The sequence below is a fragment of the Apodemus sylvaticus genome, chromosome 3 (genome assembly GCF_947179515.1).
Source record: "Apodemus sylvaticus chromosome 3, mApoSyl1.1, whole genome shotgun sequence".
In the NCBI taxonomy this organism is placed as follows: domain Eukaryota; kingdom Metazoa; phylum Chordata; class Mammalia; order Rodentia; family Muridae; genus Apodemus; species Apodemus sylvaticus.
This window is the reverse complement of record NC_067474.1, coordinates 48911879-48938936: the sequence shown is the minus strand read 5'-3', so window position 1 is coordinate 48938936 and position 27058 is coordinate 48911879. Positions and strand designations below refer to the sequence as shown.

At 44.3% G+C, this 27058-nt stretch overlaps 2 protein-coding genes across 2 annotated transcripts in view; one reads left to right on the top strand and one right to left on the bottom strand.

Moving 5' to 3' along the window:
• Window positions 1–2146: 2146 nt before the first annotated feature.
• Mob3b (MOB kinase activator 3B) overlaps window positions 2147–27058 on the top strand; it is a 196514-nt gene continuing 171602 nt past the window's right edge. Inside the window, exon 1 of the mRNA XM_052176231.1 lies at window positions 2147–2980. The gene's annotated coding sequence lies outside the window, so the exon portion shown is untranslated. The remainder of the gene's footprint in view (window positions 2981–27058) is intronic.
• Window positions 6405–8279, bottom strand: Ifnk (interferon kappa). The gene is made up of 2 exons (XM_052176232.1): window positions 7694–8279; window positions 6405–6548 (listed from the first exon to the last, which is right to left on the bottom strand). Exons 1-2 carry the CDS (start codon window positions 8277–8279, stop codon window positions 6517–6519), a joined length of 618 nt encoding a protein of 205 aa, XP_052032192.1. The 3' UTR covers window positions 6405–6516.

Genomic DNA, 27058 nt, shown 5'->3' with positions numbered 1-27058 from the left:
ATTTCCTGTAAAGTGCTTTGCAAATATTTGCCACCTTGTCCCGTTCATGATAGAGATTAGATATTACAGCGTTTGCAGTCAAGTAGTCTTTGCACTGATTAACGTAACAAGTATTTATTGGGTGTTATGTTAGTCTGCTTGGGCTGCCATATCAAAATACCATGGACCGGGTGGCTGAAATCACATACCAGGATATCAGTTTTGGAGGCTGGGATATAGAAGGCAGCGAGCTTGTCTCCTAGTGAGGGGCTTCTTCGGGGCTTGCAGATGGCTGCCTTTCTTGTTGTTGTTGTTTTGCTTTTTTGTGTTTTGTTTGTTTGTTTGAGACAGGGTTTGTGTAGCCCTGGCTATCCTGGGACTCACTCTGTAGACCAGGCTGGCCTCGAACTCAGAAATCCACCTTCCTCTGCCTCCCAAGGGCTGGGATTAAAGGCGTGCACCTCCGCAGCCGCGGCAGCCGCCCGCCACCACCGCAGCCCGGCTAGATGGCTGCCTTCTTGCTGGGCCCTTGATTAGTGGAGAAAGCATTCTCTTGCTCTCTCCACCACTTCCTCTTCTACACTGCAATCTTCCCCTTGGTCTTCCTTTCTCTGCCACTAATCTGATATTAGAGGCTTGCAGGTCCTCATGACTCCTTCAGTCCTCAAAGCCTTATCTCTAAATACATCCTCTTGAGAGTCAGGACTTCAACAAATGCATTTTGAGAGGGCAGAACTCAGTCCCGAACATTAAGTGTCTAGTCTAGGTACACAGCAATGAACAAGATAGACAAAAGTCCCTGTTTACATTTCTTCTACTAAGATAAAGTGAATTAGCATTTATAGACACAAGAGTGCCTGCCAACTACATAGCATATGTTTATAACCTGTGGCTAGATCAAATTGCAGGCTAAAGGGGAATTCACTTGCAAATGGTCCTGAGTTAGCTAAACAGCTGACCTTTAGATGGAGAGAGGGCTGGACCATGTGCCATCACATAAGATTATACTGTTTTTTTAATTCATTATAAGTGTTCACGTATATGTGCCTGCGAGAGTTTATGTGCACCGTGTGCGTTCAGGCGCCTGTGGAGGTCACAGGGGATGTTTGAGCTGCTGAAACTGGAGTTCCAGGTGACTGCGAGCTGCTGGCAGTGGGTAATGGAACCAACTCCGGGTCCTCTGGAAAAGCAGCAGGTGCTCTTAACTGTTGTACCATGTCTCACCCCTGCTCACTTTGTCTCTAGCTTTTTTAGCTTTAAGTTTCTGGCTTTTCCCACCAGAGAAAACTAATGTGGGGAGTGAGCAAAAAGCAGTATTTGGTGTGTCCTACGGTGACGCATTTCATAGAGAAAACTGGAGCGGGGCACCTGAGTAGGGATGTGTTGAGGGGATGAATGGGGTCGGAGGGGAAGGCCTCTGAGGAAAGAGCTAGAGGGAAAAGGGTGGTCTCTGAGCAGGGAGTGGCTGAGCAATTCAGAAGGCTGTCCCGGGCAGAGGGCAGCGCAAGCGCTAAGGCCCCTAAGCACCTCGGCAGGAGTTTTCCGCGCATGCGCGTGAGTCAAGAAGAGCATCACATACAGAGAAACGTGTGATGGAAAGGCTAATAGGAGTGGGGTATGGAAATGTCTCTCCTAAATTCCACCTAATCCATTTTCATTCTTTCAAAAGTGTAGCAGAAATTATGGCATGTAATAGCTAATCAAGTCATCTGATGCTACCCAATCGGCATGCATTAAGATGTTTACAGGAGAATAAAAGCAGGTAGACAAATCCACTTCAATTTTCCTTTCAGTTCATGTTTGAAGACTCCTACCAAGAACTAAAAATACATCTCATAACTGGTTTACTCGTTTACTGGTAATCACCCGGTGAGGTAGTTATGACTTCCAAGTTTTTATTTCTTTTTTCCCCTTTTTTTTCTTTCTTTTCTTTTCTTTTTTTCCATGATTCAATGCTGTGTTCTAAGGTGTTTCAGGCAGTCCACGGCATTTTACAACTGGCAGAGAATTTTGGAGAGGCTTAAGTCCGTTGGCCCTTTCTGGGTGCCTTGGTAAAAGCACTCTATGGACTTTAGATTCGGGTGTCTACTGCGGTGATAAAACAGCATGATCAAAAGCAACTTGAGGTGGCAAGGGTTTATGTGTCTTATGCACAGTCCACCATCAAGGGAAGTCAGAACAGGAACTCAAGGCAGTTACCTGGAATCCGGAACTGAAGCAGAAGCCATGGAGGAACGCTGCTCGCTGGCTTACTCTCATTGGGTTTTAACCTTCTGCCTAGGGCCCTGAGGGCTTCCTTCACACAGGCAGCAGCTTCTGGAACAGGAGACCTAGAGTGAGCTCCTCCAGCCGGAGCAGGGATGCTTGCAAATCCACGCGAGGCACTTTCTTATACACACCGGGGCTACCTGCCCAACACTGGCAACACCCACAGTGGCCTGGGTCCCCCCACCAATCATTAATCAAGAAAATGTTGGACAAACTTATTAATAGGCTATCTTGTGAGGATGTTTTTTCAATCAAAATTCCCTCTTCCTAGATATATCAAGTTTGTGTCAAGTTAACAAAGACCAACCCGGACAGCATCTTTTCTACTCTGATATCCTTCTAGCTACACTGGATCGCGGATCAAAGTTGAGAGACTTAGACTGCTCCTTGTCTCAGGCTCTTGTGGAGATTAGAGGATCCTCAAAGGCAACACGACTCCTCTGGCCCCCGCGTAGCTGCCTTTCCAGAGAAGGCCACCAGGGGACTCCGCTCTGAGCCGGTGAGTTGCAGTGGCGCCCGGGCGAGCTGCGCGGCGCGCTGGGTGCATGTGGGGCCGCATCAGAGCCGTGGCCGCTGCATCTGGAGTCACGCGTGCTGGCCTGAAACCCCTCGCGTGAATTTGCAAGCATCGCTGCTCCGGCTGGAGGAACTCGCTCTTTTTCTCTTGCTCCAGAAGCTGCCCCCGGCGTGAAGGAAGCCAGCAGAGCCCTAGGCAGAAGGTTAAAACCCCAAGGTAAGAGATCCTTCCAAGAGTGGTGAGGAGGCGCAGTCGCAGTTCCTGATTGTGCCCAGGAGGGCCGAGGTGCGGGACACACCTAGGGACCCCAGTCCTCACCCCTCTTCCGCGAGCTTCCGGGGTTGGAGTCTGGTTTAGCCAGTGCGGGCTGCTTGGCTTCTCTCTGCCTCCGGGTACGCACTTCCCGGGCTGGAATGTGAGTCCAGTTCCCACTCAGGGGTCTGTGGCTTTGATCTAAAATACACCCCCTCCCGCCCCCTTCAGGGTGCAGATCTCATCCGGACCCGATTCTGAATCTCAGATGCGGGTGGGGTGCGCGTCGGCCTGAAGCGGCGGGAAGAGAAACTTTTACAAAAGTGCGTCTGAGCAGGGGGACGCTTCTGGGCTCCTGCATCCCAGAGTAGGCTCGGCGTTGGGGCTGTGTAGGGAGGGCTACAGCGCAGTCTTGATTTGTCCTCCCCGGCTACCGGTGCCTCATGAAGGGGGAGGGGTATTAAGAATAAATAAATTTTGCTCAACTTTTGTACCAGCAATTGTCAAACATCTGGAATCGTTGCCCCTCCCTTTCCTGCACTAGAGAAGGTGAAAACTAAACTTTCCCTTGATCTCTCCTCCCCACCACTGGACCCCCAGGATGGAGTGGTTAGTGGTAAAGAGCGGTTCCCGCCTCCAGGAGCGTGGCGGAGGCTCTAGACCACTCAGATCTCTTCCACCCCCCTTTTAGACCCTCTGGAAGTCTTCCCTGCAGAGACGGGGCGACAGAGCCATTCTCAAGTAACCCGGTGAATGGCCTTTTGTTTCTCTGCGGTTCCACTATTGTTGCGCCTCTAACATCTGGTGGGGCTCCAGCGGGGAAGGAAGCCCCTTTCGCCGCTCGTGGGGCCTTCCATGCTGGCCTTTCCGCAGGCTCGGGTCCGGGATCCCCGCTGGGGAAGGACGGCGATCGGACCCGGCTAGGCCGCCCCACCCGGGGCTTGCGGTTAGAAGGCGGAGGGAAAGTTGTTCCTGAGCCCGCCTCCTAGGCTGCTTGTGGCCCAGGGCGCATTTCTCAGATCTTATCCCCAGCGAATCTGAGCCGAGACAGTGGAGGCAAAGTTCTCGAAAGCCAGGAGATCTGCGAGAGGGTCCAAAGGTCCAGTGGCGGCGAGCTAAACGCGTATGGAGGGCCCACAACCCGGGCGGTAGCCGGGGGCAGGGCACCTCGTCTCTATGGAAAGTTCAGGGGTGGCAAATCCTTGAGGGCTAAGGGGCTGGCCGTTGACTACAAAAGAGTGGAGCCTGCAGCTAACCTGGGAAAGCTAAAGACTGTCTGGAAATGGTGTCGTGACTAGCTGGGAAATGTTCCTGGGCTTCTGACTTCACCCAAGGCTCCAAGTTTAAGACCCAAATTTCTCCCAGCTGTACTGAAAAAGCAGGCCATGACGACGCAGTCCAAAGGGCAGATGCGGCCAGAGCACAGTTCTGGTTTTCATCTGCCCGAGAACAGGTGGTTTGGGGTAGCCCCTATTTCTCCAGATGGGGGCGCCTGTTAGACTAAAGGAGGTCAGGTTTCCCGGAATAAGTTAGGTGTTTCCATCAAGTGCACTTAGCGTGTGTGAGTTACTTATTAAACAATCTTGGCAAGAGCAAAGTCGCCTCCCAAAGCCAGCAGGGACCGGAACTGTTTCCCGAGGGTCGACTAGAGGGGATTTGATCATATTCACCTGTTGCGCCTTGTAGATGTCTTTGCCATTTTTTCCTGTGGAATTCCCAGCCTTAGACAGTCTCGGAGATGCTGAAACATTCTTTCCCCGCTCACCCACCCTCGGTTCTAAGTCTTGACACCCTTCCTCTCCCACTCAGGGGAGAAAGAGAGTCTTATACCGAGCCACCTGTGACCTATGTCCCTCCGCAACACTCCACCCTCGCTCGGGATGGGGCCGCAGCGTGTTAAGCCAGTGTTCTTATATCCCAACCGTCCTTCAGATAGTTTAAGTTCTGAGCTCCTCACAGGCTTGGTTCGCCCCTAAACTTAAAAGTACTTTGAGAGACTGTTAAACTCAAGAGAGGATATATAGAGAAACTTTACCCCACGATTTCTAGATGTTGCTGGTGGAAAGAAAAACAGCAAATTCTCTGAAGTGCTCAAGATACACTAATGATAAGGGCCCATAAGTTCGGATTTCTTTGAAATTTAACAGTAGCAGCAAAGTAAGAAACGACCTGTTTAAGAAGTACTGCTTAGGTTCTGTTTGCTCAGGGAGTACCAGAAGGCATCATTAAAGTTAAAGTCGGGGCTTGGCCCAGCCAAAAAGGAAAACACAATCATTATAGAGGAAAATAAGGGTGTTCAATTTCGTTAATTCTGGAACTCAAAAAAGACTTATCCGGAAAAATTATTGTAGGAAAAATAGAAAAGTCGTAGATAAAACGTTTAAAACTCTTTCCTTTCTCCATGTATGTGTGCGTGTGTATGTATATATGCATTTACCTAGCTATATATGGACATATATATTTCTTATCCAGTCATTTCCTTAGAATACATTATTTCTGGAGATAATGTAGGGTTGGTTCATTTTTTACCATATTGAAGACTGCAATATGTTCATAGTAAACACATGCTGGTGTATCGGCTCCGCAGCCACGCGTAAGAGAACCTACACTGTACTCACTTTGTTAGCATTGGATTTCCATTTCCGTGGAGTTATTAGGAGAGGAATGTTTTATTGTTGCCTTACTTAGCACTTTTTAGAAATCAAGAGTTAGAATAAACATTTTCATATTGTCCATTAACATTTCTATATCGTTTATGTTTGTTTTGGTGAGCTTGGTCTCTGTTTTTTTTTGGGGGGGGGTTGGTTTTTTTTAAGATGTACTCTATAAATGCGGTCGTGACTTCCATCAAACTATCTGTCCTGATTAGAAACTGTTTGGCTTTTTTGGCCAGTTCTTCTTCTCTTCACCATGTCCTTCTCTCCTTGAAGTTTTGGGGATCAACTTCAGGGCCTCAGACAGCCATGCATGCACTTGACCACTGAACTACGTTCCCACCGCACTTTGCCAGGTCTCTCCCCACGCACAGAGCAAACACAGGGCAGGGCAGCAGCTATAATCTAGGTAACTGGTGCCATCTCAGCAGGATGCGTAGAGGTCTGGCAAAGGCAGCAGAGAAATGAATGGAAAAAGCTGTGTCTGCTGCTCCGCAGTCCCAGATCCGGCCTCCCTCCCCACCGCCAGTCCCAATCTAAAACAACCTTACTAATGAGCTTTTTTTTTTTCATCAAATAGATTATATATTCACTCATTTTAGTGACTGATTGTTTTTGTTAGTAACATAAATGCCATACTCCACAACACCTTTTGTTTTATTAAAGTTAACCTTTCTGCTAACTTTTCCACTGAAATTTGTCTTTTGCTTAATATAAAACTTTCTTTGACTGCCCTGTCTTGAGCCCTGAACTTGAAAAGTCTTGCATCTGAAGGTAGCATCAGCAGCATCCTGGTAACGGCTTTAGAATAAAACGTCTTTGGGGACATTTGAGCAGTCACAGCTTCTATTTAAGTTCTTGCTTGAAGGTGGGTGATTCTGAAATATGACAGAGCGGGGGAACAGAAGAAGAAAATTTAGTTAGTTAGGTGCCGAATAAAAACAGAAGAAGTTATGTAAATAATGTAGGTAATCTGGATTACAAAGTGACTTTAAAAAGATAAACGTAATTAAGGTACCAGGTATTATTAGAGTGCCTTATTTGCTTAAATGACAGCACATAGCTTTCTAGCTGGGGAAATTGTGCACGAATGTAGAATTCCACCACAGTATGACTTTAGACATTTTACTTTAGGCGCATGCACATAGAAAACCACCCGCTCTGAGAGACTGTCACTAATTCCTATGCCTTCCCCTAACCCCACTGCAGATCTGGGAATCCAGTTCAAATACCCTATGCATGGTAGGCAAGTACAGTTATCGCTGAGCTATGTCCATAGCCTTTTCTATACCTTTAGATATAGAATCTAAGCAAAATACTCCAGGCAGGATACATGTGCTGCATTAGAATCACGGGCTCTCAGGTGTTAAGGAGGAGCTTAGTAGCCAACTGATTCTACTGTCTGTCTGTCTGTCTCTGTCTATCCACATTTCACTATGAACCTTGACTTTTAAAGCAACAACTTACCGTTCTTTAAATGTCAAGAAACCAAATTGACAAATAATCTCATTTGTTTTTTTCCTCTAGAAAAAAAGATGATTAAAAAAAAAAAGAAACATTTATAGATTGGGTATAAACTGTTAATGTGGTGAACTTTCATAAAATAAACAATCTTGGCAGCCAGAGAGATGATTTGTTGAAATGTTACCTTTTCAAACCTCCTCCCTGCCTTGTAACTGCTGTCTTGGTAACTTTCTTAGATGGTAGAGGAAAGCCAATAGAAAATGGTCAGAGCAAAGTGGCCGGGGGAGAAGATGGAAAGGAAACCTTACTCCTTCCGACCTGTCTCCAGGACTGCCTCAGTAATTTCCTGGGTTCATCCAGGCGCTGAGTAACACAGCCAGCACTGACTCTTCTTAAAGAGATGGATGTAGTTGACTTACCAAGGTCAAGCCTCAGAGACAGCAAACATTACACGAAGGACCAGGCTAACTGAGGACACTGTCCCATCAAACACTGCACAGCCGTGCTTAAGAGGAAGGGGGAAACTATGGGGGTGGGGAATGTAATTCTGGAAATATACCTGATTTCATTTTGAGTAGTCTTTTGAACTTGTAAAATACAATGAAACATCTTCTTATTTCTGCTGCGACAATCTTCCAGGCACAGAAACTGTATTTCTTATTTTTCAGGAACATTTTGATTCTGAAGAAATAGTTGCTCAATTCCAGGTAGACTGTCAGGAAGTCCCCTGAGTGAGGATGTTGTGATGGACTGGCCTCCTCCCTGTTCTCTCTCTCCTCCTCCACGAAGCACTCCCGAGCTTGCCGCAGTTGGTCAAAAAGTCCTGATCGGATACGTTCCAAGTGTTCCTCTTTCACCTGGGAGGTGGCGCCTTTAGGATTGAAAATCGTGAGTGCCAGAGCAGATATACGATAGGAGATCGCGTTTATGTCCTTTTTCATATGCTGCAGGTACGGCAGAATCTCTTTAGAAAACTGAAAATCTGTGATATCTTTTAGACATCTTAAGGGAAAGCCGGTCAGGGTGCTGCCCAGAAGTTTCACATTTTCTAAGATGGTATGATCCAGATAAACACAGTTCAGAGATTGGATGGCTGGAGTGCACAGAGCCACCAGGGCCACCAGCCATAAATACTTTGGAGTCATCTCAGCCTTGGTGCTTAGTATTTTTTTCCAAAGGGAAAAAATCTGCAACACCCAGGACTGATAGCGCTGTTTTAGCTCCTCTTTCATGGCCTTATATACCCGTATATCTTCTGCGGGAGGCGCTTTCTTACTTAGATTCCTTTGCCTCCAGGCATTTTTTTTTTTTTAGGTGAGTAAAGCAGTGCTTTAGGTTCCCAGGTGACCCATCCCAGGACTGAAGACTCATAAGTAATAAATCTGACACACGGGGGCTGGGGGTGTGGCTGAGTTTGTCAAGCACACACAAGGCCCCAAGTTCAGTTCCCAACATTGGAAAAAAAAAACATTCTACTCATATCAAAGACATAATGATTCTTCTGGAATATATATATATACATATTTGTACCTGATCCTATAGTCAAATTTCTATGTTAATTGAAATTAGTCATTAACCAAATAACTATGATTACTGATAACTAGGTCACTAGCAATGACATAGTTTAATTTACTCCAATCTTGACATATTAAGCTTCTGTATGAAGCTTATGTAGTTCTGTTAGAACTAACTTTCTCTCTCTCTCTCTCTCTCTCCCTCTCTCTCTCTCTCTCTCTCTGTGTGTGTGTGTGTGTGTGTTGGTGGTGTATTTGTTGTTTTCTTAATTTTTCTGGATCTCAAAAAAAGACGATAGGCCTAGTTTGTCAACTTAGAAAGTGCAGGTGAATGGTGTGGTTTTCTTCTGACACTGGAGTTCAGTATTTCACAGCTATTCTTTCCTGTCATTAGACTCATCTCTGGGTCGCAGTTCATACACCTAGATCTTAGCAGTCTTCTGCTGGGTTGTATATTTAAGTAATTTCTCTGCTTGATTAGTCGCTGTCTGTTATAGTGTTATGCAACCTCTTTGTTATACAGTTTAGATACAGATTTAAATTAGATACAGTACTTACAAACTTTTTCTTCGTTGTTTTTTCTTCTTACTTGGTCGTTCCAGAATCTTTTGTATTTTGTTTGTTCTGCTTGTTTTTCACCCATAAGGCATTTGGATAAAAGGTCATCCATTTCAGCCAGCTGACTCTACCTAGGCTGCTATGACTCTGCTGGCATGGGTGTCTGCCAGAGGTGATGCCTTCCTTGTTTGACCAATAGGTTTTGGATTCTGGTCTTATCAAATGGATTCCTTTTTTTTAAAAGAACGTAGCATAGTAGGACTTTCAAAGACCTTAGTTTATGTTCTTATTTTTTGTTAATAAACGTCTTCGAAATTAGTGGATTTAAAATGGTACTCCACTGTCATGAGAAACAGCGAGAGTTGTACAACAATAGCAGACTATGGTTGAAAATTGGCCTTAAAAATTCTTCCTAGTCATTTGGTTGCATCAGAAGCTAATTGTGAGTGGCTTTCTTAAACTCTGGGTTATTGTGGACTGGCTTCTTGAAAACAGGAAATATTGCAGATATTCTCTCTCTCTATTTTTCAAGACAGGGTTTCTCTGTATAGCCCTGGCTGTCCTGGAACTTACTCTGTAGACCAGGCTGTCCTCGAACTCAGAAATCCACCTGCCTCTGCCTCCCAAGTGCTGGTGTTAAAGGTGTGTGCCATCACTGCCCGGCTTATTCTTTTCATTTTATTCACCTGTTTTATTAAGTTTTCAGGTGGTCAGCCACTGTTTTCCTATTTAAAAAGCCAAAGTCTTTAAGAGAAAGTAAAGTTATAAAAGAAAAGTGTTGTATATGTAAAACAGAATCAATAAACTTAAACACCTCTAGTTAAACAGAAAATGGGAATTTCCCTAAGTCTCGGTTCCGGGTCAGTTGCTATGAACAGTGTAGAATTATTCCGGAGCTCGGTGTACTGATACCATAGCTTTTTATACAACAACATGTTAATGCATACCTACTAACATTTGTGATCACACACACGCACTCCTGATACTTTCTACCTAAGCCTTCTAGGTTAAGTGGTTCCAGGTAGTGCTGCCTGCCATTTCGCTATGCCGTGCCTTCCTTGATTATAGGTTTTTGCAGTAAATGATTATATAAGTGTTGATCTCTAATTTAAAACATCCCTTTCCAAGCACTTTAGTTCACTCTGTTTAGGATACTTCGACTTGTTGAAGACAGTTCGGGTGCCATGCCTTGCTCCACTAAGATGTTTCTCCCCATGGGTGAAGAAGATTTCAGCAGATGCAGAAGTTACTGGGTTTTCTTTCTGCAATGAGTGGCTTTCTTATTTAACCCGCCCCTTGGCTCATATCTTTATTTATTTAAAACTTCATTTTAAGACTTTGGCATTATGACTCATGACCCAGGTCCTGTAGGAGGAATACAGTGTACTACTTGATGTCAAGGAACTTACAATTACAGACATGTAATTGTGGGTGGCCCTCGGTCTTCAGGTGCTTTAGATGTTAATTTGTACTAATATCGACAGTATTTTCAACAGGAGGAGAGGTAATTGGCATGCATGCCCACCTCTCTCTGGCCATTAGCACTGCCTGATTTAGCAAATAAATCTACAGGATATGCCTGCGATATTTCACACATACTTGTACTAAAAGAAAACCCTTTCTCCATTGACCCAAGATCCAAATGTAACTTGCTATCTTTATTTTATCTGGCCTGGCAATCTCACTAGCCATGAGAGCTCCCATTGATCTCTGATGAAATCGAAGAGGACACTCCCTCTTCTAGAAGCTTTTCCTTTGCCTTCCCTTCATCTCCTGAGAGTGGCGTCTAACTTCATTTGTCAATGCTGGCATCGTTTACGGACAGATACAAAGAGGGCACAGGTGAACCCACATGCATACACTCACATACACTTACACAGCTCATACACTTTCTACCCAAGTAATTGCTAATTACTCTAATTAGAAACATTATCGGATCATTAGTTACTCGTTTGGGACATCTGAATATACTTCAGAAATTGAAAAGGCTATTGAGAAAACATTTTCTTTTTTATGCACACATCTGTCTCAGCTGTCAACTCTGTCATTAGCAGGATGTGCATTGAGATGCCAGCTCTGTGCCCATTATATTTGCCTTTATTTCCTGCCATGCTCTGAGGTAGTTTACATTAAGGTAGTATTGTTTTCATTAGAATAAACACAATTAACAGGGGCTACCCTGTAATCAGATAAAGTGTGCGTCCCTGCAGATTATAATGTTAACACTAATGAGCAAGATGGGATTTGTTTGACAAACTAGTTTGTATTTACCTCACTGGCACATAGGATCTACTGTGAGGATGCATTGCTTCCTATGAAAGGACAGGTTTCCAGTCCTGATAACTTGTTGGCCATCTTTGTTATTCCGTTAGCCCAGAGTGAGTTATTTCAGTTGTGCTATTTTGGAGGTAACTGAGCCCAAAGGCAGTACGATTCCTTAACACTGAGACCTGGCTGTGTAGTGTGGTCATGCGAGAGCAAACTTATGAGCTCTGACAGATCATCCTCATTGCTTCCCTTCCTGGATAGCTCCTCACAGAATCCTCTGCCCCTCCCCCCCTTGGGTCCTGCCTAACCTGCACCCAGTGTAAGGGATCAGCGGCTAGACCAGGCACAATGTTGGAACATTATGAAAATTCAGTCCCATCAAGGAAAGCGAGGCCAGAGAGCGAAGGGGGCTTGGCATCTCATCATACCCATCCCCCCACCCCCTACCTCCCCACTCCCCACCCCCCATCCCCCACCTCCCACCCCCGACCCCCCACCCCATCCCCAGCAGTAGTTATCAGTCTGCTAGGTGGCCTTGTTGAGGTCTTCTTCCTGTAGAAGCACAGGTCCATGATGGCAGGTATGGCGGTGGGTTTGCTGGTTGCTGCCCTTTTGGGTGGCCTGGTAGAAACCACAGAAACTGTGAGAGCTGGACCTCTACAGATAGGCATAGGAGACACTGTGTTTCTTAAATCTTTAAAACAGTCTTATCAAAATGGCTTTGACATTTTACCCTGGAAGTCTGCCTCTAGAACTGAATGATTTCATCTGTGGGTAATGGTTTTAAAATATAGATTGAAAGTTCTTCACAAAGATGAGGCCCAGAAGAGAGAGTTCACTAGGTCTAGGCTATGGTACCTAGGCTAGGAACCTAGTATAGCACCTGACACATAGCTAAGTGCACAGTTATTATTTGTTGGGTGACTAAATAAAGATAGCAAAGCCATGCTTGATGATCAGGTCTTAGACCTTGGTTTCCTCTTTGGTTTGGGGTGAGGAGGACAAGTCGTTGATGTAATTGAGGAATTCACAGAAGGATAGGAGGCAACCGAAGTGTCCATTGCTATTTTTGATGTGTCTTCTTTGACCTGCCAAAGGCCAGTTAAGTCATAAACACTTTTGTTAACTCCAGTGATGTCTTCGGTTCATATTTTTGGGTTGATTCACATCTTACCCTCCAGACTAGAAATGTGACTTCCACGGTTTTGTAATCATGACACCAACTGTTTGTTGAATAAGAGCAGCCATGGGGTTTCCTATGTTTCTCAAGTCTGGTTGGATATCAACTTGTATGAGCAAAGCGCAAAAGACCTTTCCTCCAGTTCACCCAGTCTTTGTACCATTAGTGTTTGCAGTAGCTGTCATCCATCTATCTTATCTCCTGGGAGGCTCTTTAGACTTATCAACACCAGTGGTCTTTTGCAGCTTTGCTGAAGACCGTGCATTGTTACAACTCCCTGCACAAGAACGATCTGAAGGTTAGAAAATGTGCCTAGACAATCACAGTTGAATTCATGGATAAGTAAATGCACAGTTGATAAAGACTGTGTTGACTTGGGGATTGTCACAATAGCTTCTATCTACTTATTCACTCTCCTGTTGTCTTCTCTGGGGCATTTTGCCCTGGGGTGGCAGTAAGACTTTCAGAGGATAGTGGTGAAATATGTCACCTACCAGGACAATCTTTTCCTTTCCACTGTGAATCCCAGTGGATGAAGGCGTGTATCTGAGTGTGCTGGTAGCTGAGGAGTGAGTAACGGATCAGACAGGATGATTCTTGGTCCATAGACGAGGCACTATCCTCTCTTAATCACTGCTGCCTTGCTTGTGGTCACGTTTCTTGCCGTTAATGAAGAGCAAATTTCCTTACATCAGCAGAGGCCTGACTCATCTGATGCAAATCACAGAACTCCTCATTTTCATAACAGCGAAGCTGAAAGCAGTGTCTGGGGATAATTTGGTCCAAGCAAGAGTGAGGAACGGAGTCTTCTCTTCCTGCCGACACTGACATAAAGTAGCCTTAAAGCACAGACTCTCTTAGCCACCTCAAAGGTTTATGTCTAAATGCCCCCTCCATGTCAACGGAGGGGGCATTTAGACAAACCATTGAGGTGGGAGGGGGAGGTGACTGGCGTAAGGTCACAGGGCTCTTGAGGGGTCAAGTGGGGCCGAGTCAGGCTGTCTTCACCTCAACTTTTTCACCTAAGTTTCCCATAGTTGTGTAAACATCTCCTTCCTTTCTGCCCCTGCACATGAGGGCACCCCTCCCATCGGTAAAGGAACAGGCATTGTAGGGACCCCAGGTTACCCTTGCTCCAACCCAAGCTCCCTTAGCTGTCACAAGGGTTTCTCCATTCTGGCAAGAAACTTTTTGGTAATAGAAGCTGAATTAGGCCTAAGATGCCTACTATTCTACAAACTTATTTTGTTTTTTTGTTTTGTCGTTTTGCTTTGTTTTTTGTTTTTTCCAGACAGGGTTTCTCTGTGTAGCCCTGGCTGTCCTGAAACTCACTCTGTAAACCAGGCTGGCCTCGAAATCAGAAATCCGTCTATCTCTGCCTCCCAAGTGCTGGGATTATAGGCGTGCGCCACCACCGCCCGGCTTACAAACTTTTTTTTTTTTTTGAATTGTACAAATTAAGACTCTGTTTCCCAGATTACAGGACCTGATGATATCAGGTTTATGACAAACGACACAAACATTAGTTTAGGCCCAAAGACTGAAAGAATTGGCTTAGAATGAGTGGCCCGAGAGAGGCCAGACTTCATTCCATACATGAAATTCATATATTTGTGGGTTTTTTTTCCCTTTTCCTTATTGTATATCATCAGACACATCAAGTTACACTTGCAGTTGTTTGGCTACGTTTGCCTTATGCACTGAGCACATAGCATACATAAGTGTTTAGGGAATGGATGAGTATATTGTCGTATACTCCGGTATACTCCGGTCCATCCGAACTGTGTAACTCTTGAGTCAATCACCAGAACCTTTTGTGCTTTGTAACTCGGGAGTGGTCAGTGTTTGTTAGAGGAGAGTATGCCCACATTAATGATAGTGCTCACAATCTGATAACAGGAGCGGATACATTGTCTTTCCATGTAATCTGTGCAGCTAGGAATCGTAATAGAAGATTCTAATAATCTAGCAATTACTAAGCCCTAACATTTTACTGTTTCGTTTGTTTGCTTGTTTTCTATTTGAGTTGGTGGTGGTCCTGGGACCCTCAGCTGGGGCCTTGTGCATGCTACGTAAGCACAAACCACTGAGCTATAACTCCAGCTCTTTACCGGAGTTTTTAAGAAAAATTCTTAAAGCTGTTATATAGCTTAGGTATTATTGCCCTCAACTTAAAAGGAAGAAAATGGAAGGTTTGAAGTGCTGAGTAACGTACCCAAGGTCACAGGAGCAGAAACCCGCCCACCAAACCAGAGAAAAGTAATTAAAGGGGGGTGGAGAGATGGCTCAGTGGACAAGAGCATTAGCTGCCCTTCCAGAGGACCCAGGTTCAATTCCCAGCACCGACATGACAGCTTACAACTGTTTGTAGCTCCAGTTCTGGAGAATCTGACACCTCACACAGACATTCATGCAGACAAAACATCAATGAACATAAAAATAAAAACATAAATTGTTTTTTAAAAATAATTATGGAAATCAAGCTTGAGGGAAAATAAGAGAAAGTCAAAGATATAACCAGAGTGTGCGAGTGCACACCGTAATGTCTAATGGCAATTATTGCAGAGTTTGAAATTTGTCCATGGGCTTTCCAAAACAAAGAGAAAATATAACATAATCTGTAAAAATGTTCACAGCATCTCAAACGAAAAGCAGCAGCAAGTCTGTGCTCAAGAGAAGCCAAAACTTTTACCTGGTGCGACTTCCTGGCAACGGTGTTCTCTGAGGCCTTCCAGAGAGCACACTAGAGGATGTCTAGGCAAGGAGCCCCTCCCTTGACCTCTTTACAGGAGAGTCCACCCCAAAACTTTGCTGAGCTGGTCCTTAAACCTTTGCTCTGGGTAGACTGATGTCTCTGCCAGCTCCTTGACAGACACTGTGCAGGGCCTCAGTGCTTTCTCTCATGTTCCCCTGTAGAAGAAAGTTCAGCAGCTCGCTGGGCTGGGGAAGAATCTTTTTTCTTTTTTCTTTTTTGTCATCTGAAGTAGGGAAAAGTACACTCACACCCTGGCATGCTCAGGGGCACTTAGTGTGCAGAGACTACCCTTACATTTCCAGAGCCCGATCCAAGCCTGCGTTTCCCATTAGAGGCATAGGCACCAGGAACTGTAGAGGAAATAATCTGTAGGCACAGTCTCTACCGTTTAGCCAGACCTGGAAAACAGGCTGACAGGAGTGACCTGGATGGCCATAGACAGAACTGAAAGGCATGCTGGACTCCATCCTGGATTTGATATAAATACTGTCTTCCAAGGAAGTTCCAATGTGCAACAGGCAACAGTCTCTCTCTCTCTCTCTCTCTCTCTCTCTCTCTCTCTCTCTCTTTCTCTCCCCTCCCCCATTCCTCCTTCCCTCCCTCCGTTTTCCTCTCTCAGAGTTTCTTTACAAGTTGGATGACTTAAACTTCAAAGCCAGGACAACATCATGTCTCCAAACGCTATAGCTAATTAAATTTTGACACACATCTCGGGATTACCAAGTTTGTATTTTTGTTGTTGTTAAGAGTAAAACTCAGGAAAAAAAAAAGAGTAAAACTCAGTGTGCAAAGGACCATATGAATGGCTTCAGACAGCCTTCTGTTCTCCCGTGACATGCCATTGAGATTGTACAATTGGGCTTTTCCTGTTCAGCAGGACAGGGCAGCGACCGTCATTGCCAAATACGGTGATATAGGTTTTCGTGGATTGTCTCTTGTGCTAGGTCATCAAGGTTGAAGATGTGTGTCGCAGACACATTTCATCTATCCGTCTGTCTGGCAAGGGTATGATGTTTCTGATCAAGGCATTAAAGGGGAGAGGGCGCTGGCTGAAGGCTCCCCTCATTAAGCATACTCAGGATTTCAGACCAAGGATACAATTATATGGTTTTGTGAATTTTATGAATGAAACAAGCAGGGTAAGAGGATAACTTGAGTGAAGGGAGGGGATAATCTGAGACCCGAAGAGAAACATGTTAACTATGGAAAGAGCTGGAAAGAAAGTATTTGGGGCAAGGACAGTAAGCCTAAATACATTAGGGAAAGAAGTTGGGATATTTAAACAAAGGAGAGAAGGAGGATGGGTGGGCGATTGGGTGGGTGGGTGAAATGGAGCAGGTACCAGGATGGTTGCTGTCGGGTGGGGCGTGGCAGGCCCAACACAGTTCACGTTTTACCTTAAGACTGTTGAAAATACACGGAAGGAATTTTGAGCTAAAAAAGAGCTACAGGTACGGCGTGGAAAGCCTCGTAGAGAGATAATTTGAGGGGCTGTGTGAGGATACTCGTGAGCACTGTGGAAGAGAGGAGGCTAAACTGAGCAGATGTGGAGGGGTTCGGATAAAGGGAGGAGCACTGGTGGAAAGAGAAAGCCCTGAGGCATGTTTTCAGTAAGTTACCGCTGATGCCTTTGGTCCAAGCAGCTTCAGCGATCACCAAGAGGGGTTTCCAGAAGGGCTATACATTATTATTATTCCTATGATGATCAATCAGCATGATTGCTTTTTAATAGTCAGAAAAGTAATTTCATGTAGCATTAGGTCTTTAAGTGGATGATCTTAAGTTGCTTAAGTTTGATGCCTAATACCTTAGGCATTATTATAAAATATTTAAATGATCTTTGGTTAGTGTTGGGACTTAAAATTTCTTCATGTTTAAGCTTAAGCTCCTGATAATATACCCTTGGTGTAGTTCTTAAGTATAGACAAAGCGAATGTATGTTCTTGTATATTTCAACATTTAAATAAGATATTTCAGCTGTAATTGAGTCATTGACTGCATTCTATGGTTAAATCATAATGGAATGTAATCAAAAAATTAAGAAGTCATATAGCGGGGCGGTGGTGGCGCACACCTTTAATCCCAGCACTTGCAAGGCAGAGGCAGGCAAATTTCTGAGTTCAAGGCCACCCTGGCCTACAGAATGAGCTCCAGGGCATCCAGGGCTACACAGAGAAACCCTGTCTCGAGAAAAAAAAAAAAAAAGAAATCATATAATTGGTTAAAAACAGGATGTTGGATTTCCGTATATTGAACCAACCCTGCATTCCCGGGATAAAGCCTACTTGATCATGGTGGATGATTGTTTTGATGTGTTGGTTCAATATACGGAAATCCATCAATGCAATCCGCTACATAAACAAACTCAAAGAAAAAAACCACATGGTCATTTCATTGGATGCTGAAAAAGCATTTGACAAAATTCAGCATCCTTTCATGCTTAAAGCCTTGGAAAGAACAGGAATTCAAAGCCCATACCTAAACATAGTAAAAGCAATATACAGCAAACCGGTAGCCAGCATCAAACTAAATGGAGAGAAACTTGAAGTAATCCCACTAAAATCAGGGATTAGACAGGGCTGCCCCCTTTCTCCTTATCTTTTCAATATTGTACTTGAGGTACTAGCTCGGGCAATTCGACAACATAAGGAGGTCAAAGGGATACAAATTGGAAAGGAAGAAGTCAAACTATCATTATTTGCAGATGACATGATAGTCTACCTAAGTGACCCAAAAAACTCCACTAGAGAACTCCTACAGCTGATAAACAATTTCAACAAAGTGGCAGGTTATAAAATCAACTCAAGCAAATCAGTGGCCTTCCTATACTCAAAGGATAAGCATGCTGAGAAAGAAATTAGGGAAATGACCCCCTTCACAATAGCCACAAACAGTATAAAGTATCTTGGGGTGACTCTTACCAAACATGTGAAAGATCTGTATGACAAGAACTTCAAGACTCTGAAGAAGGAAATAGAAGAAGACCTCAAAAAATGGGAAAACCTCCCATGCTCATGGATCGGTAGAATCAATATAGTTAAAATGGCCATTTTGCCAAAAGCAACATACAGATTCAATGCAATACCCATCAAAATCTCAATTCAATTCTTCACAGAGTTAGAAAGAGCAATTATCAAATTCATCTGGAATAACAAAAATCCCAGGATAGCTAAAACTATTCTCAGCAACAAAAGAAAGTCTGGGGGAATCAGTATCCTGACCTCAAGCAATACTACAGAGCAATAGTGTTAAAAACTGCATGGTATTGGTACAGGGACAGGCAAGAGGATCAATGGAACAGGATTGAAGATCCAGAAATGAACCCACACACCTATGGCCACTTGATCCTCGACAAAGAGGCTGAAAACATCCAATGGAAAAAAGATAGCCTTTTCAACAAATGGTGCTGGTTCAACTGGAGGTCAGCATGCAGAAGAATGCGAATTGATCCATCCTTGTCTCCTTGTACTAAGCTCAAATCCAAATGGATCAAGGACCTCCACATAAAGCCAGACACTCTGAAGCTAATAGAAAAGAAACTGGGGAAGACCCTTGAGGACATCGGTACAGGGAGAAAGTTTCTGAACAGAACATCAATAGCGTATGCTCTAAGATCAAGAATTGACAAATGGGACCTCATAAAATTACAAAGTTTCTGTAAGGCAAAGGACACCATCAAGAGGACAAATCGGCAACCAACAAATTGGGAAAAGATCTTCACCAATCCTACATCAGATAGAGGGCTAATATCCAATATATATAAAGAACTCAAGAAGTTAGACTCCAGAAAACCAAACAACCCTATTAACAAATGGGGTACAGAGTTAAATAAAGAATTCTCACCTGAAGAACTTCGGATGGCGGAGAAGCATCTTAAAAAATGCTCAACTTCATTAGTCATTAGGGAAATGCAAATCAAAACAACCCTGAGATTTCACCTTACACCAGTCAGAATGGCTAAGATTAAAAATTCAGGAGACAGCAGGTGTTGGAGAGGGTGTGGAGAAAGAGGAACACTCCTCCACTGCTGGTGGGGTTGCAAATTGGTACAACCACTCTGGAAATCAGTCTGGCGGTTCCTCAGAAAACTGGGCACCTCACTTCCAGAAGATCCTGCTATACCACTCCTGGGCATATACCCAGAGGATTCCCCACCATGTAATAAGGATACATGCTCTACTATGTTCATAGCAGCCCTATTTATAATTGCCAGAAGCTGGAAAGAACCCAGGTATCCCTCAACAGAAGAGTGGATGCAAAAAATGTGGTATATCTACACAATGGAGTACTATTCAGCCATTAGAAACAATGAATTCATGAAATTCTTAGGCAAATGGATGAAGCTAGAGAACATCATACTAAGTGAGGTAACCCAGACTCAAAAGGTGAATCATGGTATGCACTCACTAATAAGTGGATATTAACCTAGAAAACTGGAATACCCAAAACATAATCCACACATCAAATGAGGTACAAGAAGAAAGGAGGAGTGGCCCCTTGTTCTGGAAAGACTCAGTGAAGCAGTATTCCGCAAAACCAGAACGGGGAAGTGGGAAGGGGTGGGTGTGAGGACAGGGGGAGAGAAGGGGGCTTACGGGACTTTCGGGGAGTGGGGGGCTAGAAAAGGGGAAATCATTTGAAATGTAAATAAAAAAATATATCGAATAAAAAAAACCAAACAAACAAAAACAAAACAAAACAAAAAAACCATGATGTTGGGCTGTAGAGATAGCCCAGCAGATAAGAGCCCTGGTTGCTCTTCCAGAGGAAATGGGTTCTCCGCATCCGCATCGGTAACCCTAGTTCCAGGAGATCCGTTGCCTCTTCTGGCCTCCTCAGGCACCAGGTATGTGTGGTGCACAGACATATGTGGAGGCAAACATCATTCCGTACCAAGGAAGCAAAAGTCTTATAGGAAAACGATCCTTACTTGTTATTAAATACAAATGAGTATATCTAAAGACATCAATTTTCTTCAATTTGATTGTAAAAGAAGACCTCAGAAATGCCTCTACCAACCCTCTAACTCACACTATACCCTCACAAAACATGCTGCTCACTGGGGTTTGGCAGGACCACCATTTACCTGAAGTTAAGCTGTGGCAGCTTTCCTCGAGTCATAGAGGCATCAACCGAATATTTCCATATTTTTATGCGAGTTTTTTGTTTGTTTGTTTTCCTGGCCTTTTGGTATATTGTATGGGTTCAGTGAAGTAAAACGTAGTCTACAGGGGCTAAAAGACGTCTCGGTGGTAAAAGTACCTATTCTTGCAGAGGACCCCAGTTCCATTGCCAGCATCCACACCACAGCCATCCCTAACTCCACTTCCAAGGCTTCCAATGCCCTCGTGTGAGGTTCAAGCGCACCAGGCATTTACCCGGTGCTCATACCAAGGTACAAACAGTGCATTCATAAACATAAAGTGAATGTAAACACACCTATAAATAAGTAAAACCTAGTCTACAGTGAGACCTAAGTCTTAGAGCCTAGTTTACAGGCAGGGATCTGGTTTGGCACAGTGGTTACTTTTATATATAATCTTATGACATTCTTCAAAACCCTAGGACTCCATTTCTAGCTACTATAAACACAAAAACCAAACCAACCAACCAACAAACCACCACTAACAACAACAACAGCAAAAAGAAACCTGACGAGAAGAATGGTTCAGACCCCTTAGTACTGGCTTTAGTGTGTGTGAGTGTTTAAGCAAGGAACTGAGTGGCTGCTGGCTTTCTTCCAAGCAGTGAACACACGCAGAGCCACTCTGCCCTGTGGCTCTGTCATCTTACACGATGCACAACTTTTGCTTGTCAGGCTGAGGGAAAAGGCAGCCTGGGTTGAGTGTGCGTGGCAGGGCTAGACGAGGTTAGACTCAGACAGTGCATCACTGCCAGTCATATCTCCTCAGCTGGAACTTAGAGCCAAGCGCAAGGATGTCAGGAAATGTAGTCACCTGCATGGGAGAGGCAGATAGCAGCTTGGTGAGCTGTTAGCCCACCTCTACCAATGCCTGCAGTCAACACGTGTGGGCAGGGTTGTGGATCCGTTCAGGTTTCGGGTGGCGTGAGGGGCATTCTGTAGACGCCCAGTACAGTTTTAGGAAAGTGCATTTGGTGAGAATTGGAGTTGTTAGACATGGGTAACAATCTAGTGGGGCACTTTACCTTTTCACAAAAGGAGAAAAATAGTACTAAAATAAAAGACTCAAGTCTAAACAAATCAATGTAAAGGATTGCCTTGCTATCAAAACATGAACAAATAAAAAATAAAGGAAGAAAGAAATAGAAAATGGGGAAGGGGTATACTTTCATTATAAGGAATCGTTTTTTAATTGAAAAACAAAATAGAAGTACTATCATTTGCTTTCTTCATAATACAGCCCACATATAGGTTAAGTAACTACAGTGTGTGTGTGTGTGTGTGTGTACATGTATATATTCAAAATATAAATGAGGCCAGGCAGTGGTGGCACACTCCTGTAATCCCAGCACTCTGGGAGGCAGAGGCAGGCGGATTTCTGAGTTCGAGGCCAGCCTGGTCTACAGAGTGAGTTCCAGGAACAGCCAAGGCTATACAGAGAAACCCTGTCTCGAAAAAAACAAATCCAAAAAACCAAAAAAAGAAAAGAAATATAAATATAATGATAAAATATAAATGAAAAAAACATAGAACTTTATTTTGTCATCATAACAAAGTTACTAACAAGAAGGGAAAGGAGGGAGAGGGAGAGAGAGAGAGAGAGAGAGAGAGAGAGAGAGAGAGAGAGAGAGAGAGAGAGAGAGAGAGAGACTCCATGGCCATGTAGCTCACGCACAAGGCCTGGGGTTTGATGCCTGCGGCCATAGTCAGTCAGAGAGGTAGGAGTGGCATACTGGACGGACGGTTTTGTCACTTTGACATACGCTATAATCATCTGAGAGGAGGGAACCTCAGTTGAGAAAATGACTCCATAAGATCGGGATATCCAAAAGTGGAGCATTTTCTTAATTAATTATTGATGGTGGAGAGCCCAGTCAACCGTGAGTGGGGCCATCCCTGGGTAGGGAGGTGGTCCTGGGTTCTATAAGAAACCAGTGTGAGCAAGGCACGGGGAGAAAGCCAATAAGCGGCACCCCGCCATGGCCTCAGCATGGCATCAACCCCCTGCCTCAGAGTTCCTGCCTTGCTTGAGCTCCCATTCTGATCTCTTCAATAATAAACAATGATGTGGACGTGTAAGCAGAAACCCTTTCCTCCCCAGGTCGCCATTCCACGGTGTTTCATCCCAGCAATAGTGACCCTGACTGAGCCAGGTGGGCGGAGACTGACACCCCCTTCAGGGTCACTCTTCTTAGCAGGCGACACAGACACAGTGCTGCTAGCGCGCATGCGTTATTATATATGTGGGAGAACCACAGCTGTAAAAGGTTGCATAACTTGGCAAAAGTCACCCCAAACTAGTCTGTGTGGTTTTCTGTCAAGCCATTATTATTTAAGTAAAAATGTTGTGACTGTGTCATGCTTTGTTTTTTTCATAATAATAAAAACAAAAGTCACCTAATAGCATGACAACCCTCTCCTGTCAAAAATAAATGCATGGATCTCTCTCTCTCTCTCTCTCTCTCTCTCTCTCTCTCTCTCTCTCTCTCTGCAGTTGCAGGGCCTTTTTGTCATGAGTTCAGTAAGACGCTGGAACCTGTGTCAGAGACCCAACCTGGTGCCTGTGAGATCTTTCATGCACAGTTCCAGGGAGTGGCTGGGGTCACTTCTGCCTTCTGTGGCAGGTTGAACGGGGACTGTCAAGGTCTCTGCACAAGGGACAGTGAGTGGCAAGGAAGTCTGGCATCCAGCTGCAGAGATCAGCTGTGGGGAGGCCCGGAAGCATCCTGTAATTAAAATGGGGGAGGCAGACTGCTGTTTTTCTTTCTACCTCTCTCCCTTCCCCCTCTCCCCCCCAACTTCCTTCCTTCCTGCCTTCCGTCCTTTCTCTCTTTCTGTGCCCACTGGGTTTTGTTATGCGTTTTCATGCACATCTTGTTTTTATTGACCCTTGTCCCACCCCCACCCCTTCTCAAGCCCCTGCCCCTCCCTGCTTGTCCCTTCCTCCTCAAAGTAGCCCCAACTCCACTCTAACCCTCTCCCTCTCCTCACTCCCTTAATGATCTCTTTCACCTTCCCTGGTCCACTTTGTAGTTTCATGACCTGTACCCACCCAAACACACACAGAGGAAAACGAAAACCTGGAATCTGCATATGATAGAAAACACATACACTTTGACTTTCTGAGTCTGGAATATTTTGCTCAATATCATAATTTTTTTTTAGTTCCTTCCATTTTCCAGCAAACTCGTAATTTCATTTTTCTTTAAAACTGAATGTCATTCATCCAGTGCCTTCTCATTGTCCACCAGCCTGTCGATGTGACAGTTGGCCGCTCTGGTTTCCTGCATACAGTGGCTAGTGCAGCACTAAGCATAGATGTGAGCCGTTGTGTCTATGGTAGAACTTTGACACGTGCCCGTAAGCTAAGTCGTACGGTAGTTGCACCTTTTCTTCTTTGAGATCCCCTAGCACTGGTTTCCATAATGGCTGACCAGCTTCTGACCTTCCCACTCGCTGTTCTTTCTCCTCACATTTCCTCAAGACTCTTCGTCATTTGCTTTCCTTTTTCCAATTTTACTTCATTTGTGTGACAAGTGGAGGGGTCAGCCGTTGGCGTTTAAGCTCATCAGCATCACAGGCAGTTGTGATTGCCCGTGTTAGTGCTGGGAACTGAGCTTAGATCTTTGGAAGAGCCTTACACTCTCTAACCACTGAGCCATCTTTCCAGTCTTTTTTGTTTTCTCCAAGGCGATGCCCCCCCATCCCCCCATCCCCCCAACTCAGCCGTGCTGAAAGGGTGGAATGACAAGAGCAGAGCGTTTTCACTTGGGTTTCTCTCAGCTAAGATTCTGAAAGCTTTCCCAGAGCCATTTGTGTTTCGTCTTTTGAGAACTATCTGTTCATTTCCCAAACCCATTATTGACTTGAAGACGTAGGTGCTTTGCTGTGTTTAATTCTGGCAGTTCTTCTAGGTATTAGTGCTCCTTAGAAATAAAACAGGTCAAGATTTTTTCCTATCCTGTAGGCCATCTTCTTGCCATGCTGACAGATAGCGTCCTCTCCTATGAAGAAATTTTTGATTTCATAAAATCCCATTTGTCAGTTCATGGGATTATTTGCTGTGCTACTGAAATTTTGTTGACAAAGTTCTTGTTGTTTTGTTTTGTTTTTGAAGCTATTGTGAATGGGGATCCCTTTGCCAGAATGTTCATTTTTTTGGTATACATGACTCTTGTATGCTGATTTTCTGCACCCCACGTCTTCGCTGAAGGTATTTATTATCAGATCTAAAACAGAAGCTGTTACCAAGGAGCTGCTGCTCTGACAGGCCTGAGCCTGCTGGCTCTTTGGAGGAATGTGAAAGCCTTTGGGATTTTGGACTAGAACAAACGGTTGGACACTGTAAGTGGGGCACAGCGGGCCTTCGAATAGGCGCTTGGGGCAATGTGGGTTGTCGGGAACCAACCGGCTCAAGGAGTTCCAGAGGGAAACTGTTAGGAGCCAGGCTGGAGACCATTCTAGTGATATTTTGGCAAAGAATGTGGCTGCCTTTTGCCCTTGTCCTCAGAATCTGGCTGAGGCTAAATTATAAAGCAATGAACTGATTTCAGTTGGTGGCCATTTCCAGACAGCCTAGTGTTGTCTCTGACATGTGGTTATTAGTAATCATCCTTGTGCAGTTCTACAATGAAAAGGTACAAGCGAGGCGGAAAGAAATACAGAATGTTACAGTTTGAATAGCAGAAGCCGGAAGTATGATGTTGGAGTCCGGGCTTGAGCTGAAAGACAGGCCTGATTCAAAATGGAAGAAAGGGAGTGGTGCCCTCAGGGCAAGACCCCACCTAGCTAAGCTTCCAGCTTGCTAAAAATGAAAGGCCTGAGGTCTTTTCTTCTCCCCCAAAGCACAAAATAGTAAAGGATCAGTAGAATCTTCCTCCAAGGTTGAGGAGAGCTGCTGAGGCCAGGCTGGGGTCCACACATGGAGTCCCAGGAAGGTCAATACGTGAAGCTATGAAAACAAATGCCCGGATGTTACAGGTGCCAGAGAGCCATGGGATACTTGCCAAGGAGAGCTGCTTCCAGGCATAGAACCATCCCAACAGAAATAAGTGTGTGTTAGTTGCAAAGTTGGGGGGATGGAGCCATCTTAACCCTCTGGACCACAGACATGCAGTGATTGGACTTGGAGTTTGCCATGCTGGCTTTCAATCTTATGAAATGCTGTGTGAGTGAGTGTATGTGTGTGTGTCTGATTGATTGATTGATTGATTAAGTCTCCCTATGTACCATTGATTGATTGATTGATTGATTGATTGATTGATTGAGACAAGATCTCCCCGTGTAGCCTTGATTGTCCTGGAACTTACTTTGTAGATCAGCCTGGCCTTGAACTTACAGAGATCTACGTGTCTCTTCCTCCCTACTACAGCTGACTAGGAAACAGTAGTTCTTAATATATGAATCTATTTCTATTTTTGCTGGGTGAATAAATGTATCTTAGGTGAGAACGGAACATTGGAAAAACCAGAATAGAAGTTGTTTTGTCATTTGACCTTTGCCATGGCTGTCCCCTTGCATGACACAGTCTACACATGTAGACCTTCCATACATGTGCCATCATGACACATGTGGTGCTCATCCTTGCTAATCCAAGGTCAGGGTTTGGTCGTGTAACGGGCAGGCACCCTGGATCACATGGATCACATGGAACTGTTGCTGGAGTGGTTGAAGGATTAGAATTTTAGGAGACCCGGACTCTGTTTCAGTGAGATGTCTTGACTTCAGTAGTATTGGTCCCACCCCACCCCCATTTATTTAGGCCAGGCGATTTTCTGCTTTAAGTATTCACACTTAATTGCTCTTCTGCCTACAGGAATGGTATTAGGAGAAAAAAAAATGTAAGCCCTATATCATTCTCAGGCTGTCCATCTAGAATTCCAACTTGATTTTCTGTTTGCACTTATTGCAGGCATCTGACCCCTGTCCTCTTCATGTTTTCTGCATGAGTTAACAATTTAACATCCTTTTAACAGGGTCATTTATTTTTAGAGAAATGGCCTTCGAAATGTTAGAATAAACATCTTGATTTCTTACATCCGCTGGCACAGGCATCTTCAGTCTGGAGCAAAACTTCGTAAACTTTTTCTTCTTGTGGCCTTGTTTGTCCAAGAAATCTTTACACAACTCCAGGTATACAGAGATACACAGTAGGCATGAAACTGAAATCTTTATACGTAGTATTATAGATATTGAAGCTGCATGCAAATTTACACTGGTGAGATGGATGTGTTCATTTCATGTAAAGAATTAAATCGTGGGTGAATATCTGATTCTGATATTCTGATATGAAGAACATCTGAAGTTGGTGCTGCTTCACATAAACACACAGCACAAAATGGCTGAAGTATGCCTACGGCCATTTCAGAAGCTGTTGGCCATTCAATCCTAAACTCTAATTTTTCTTTCTTTCTTTTCTTTTTTTTCTTTTTTTTTTTTTTTTTTTTTTTGGTTTTTTGGATTTGGTTTTTTCGAGACAGGGTTTCCCTGTATAGCCCCGGCTGTCC

Bases quoted from the DNA above. Each gene is read 5' to 3' on its own strand.
- Ifnk (XM_052176232.1), bottom strand. From the start codon at position 8,279: ATGACTCCAAAGTATTTATGGCTGGTGGCCCTGGTGGCTCTGTGCACT. The intron at 6,549-7,693 runs GTATATTTCCAG...GTCATATTTCAG, and splicing joins ACTACTCAAAATGAAATCAG to AATCACCCACCTTCAAGCAA.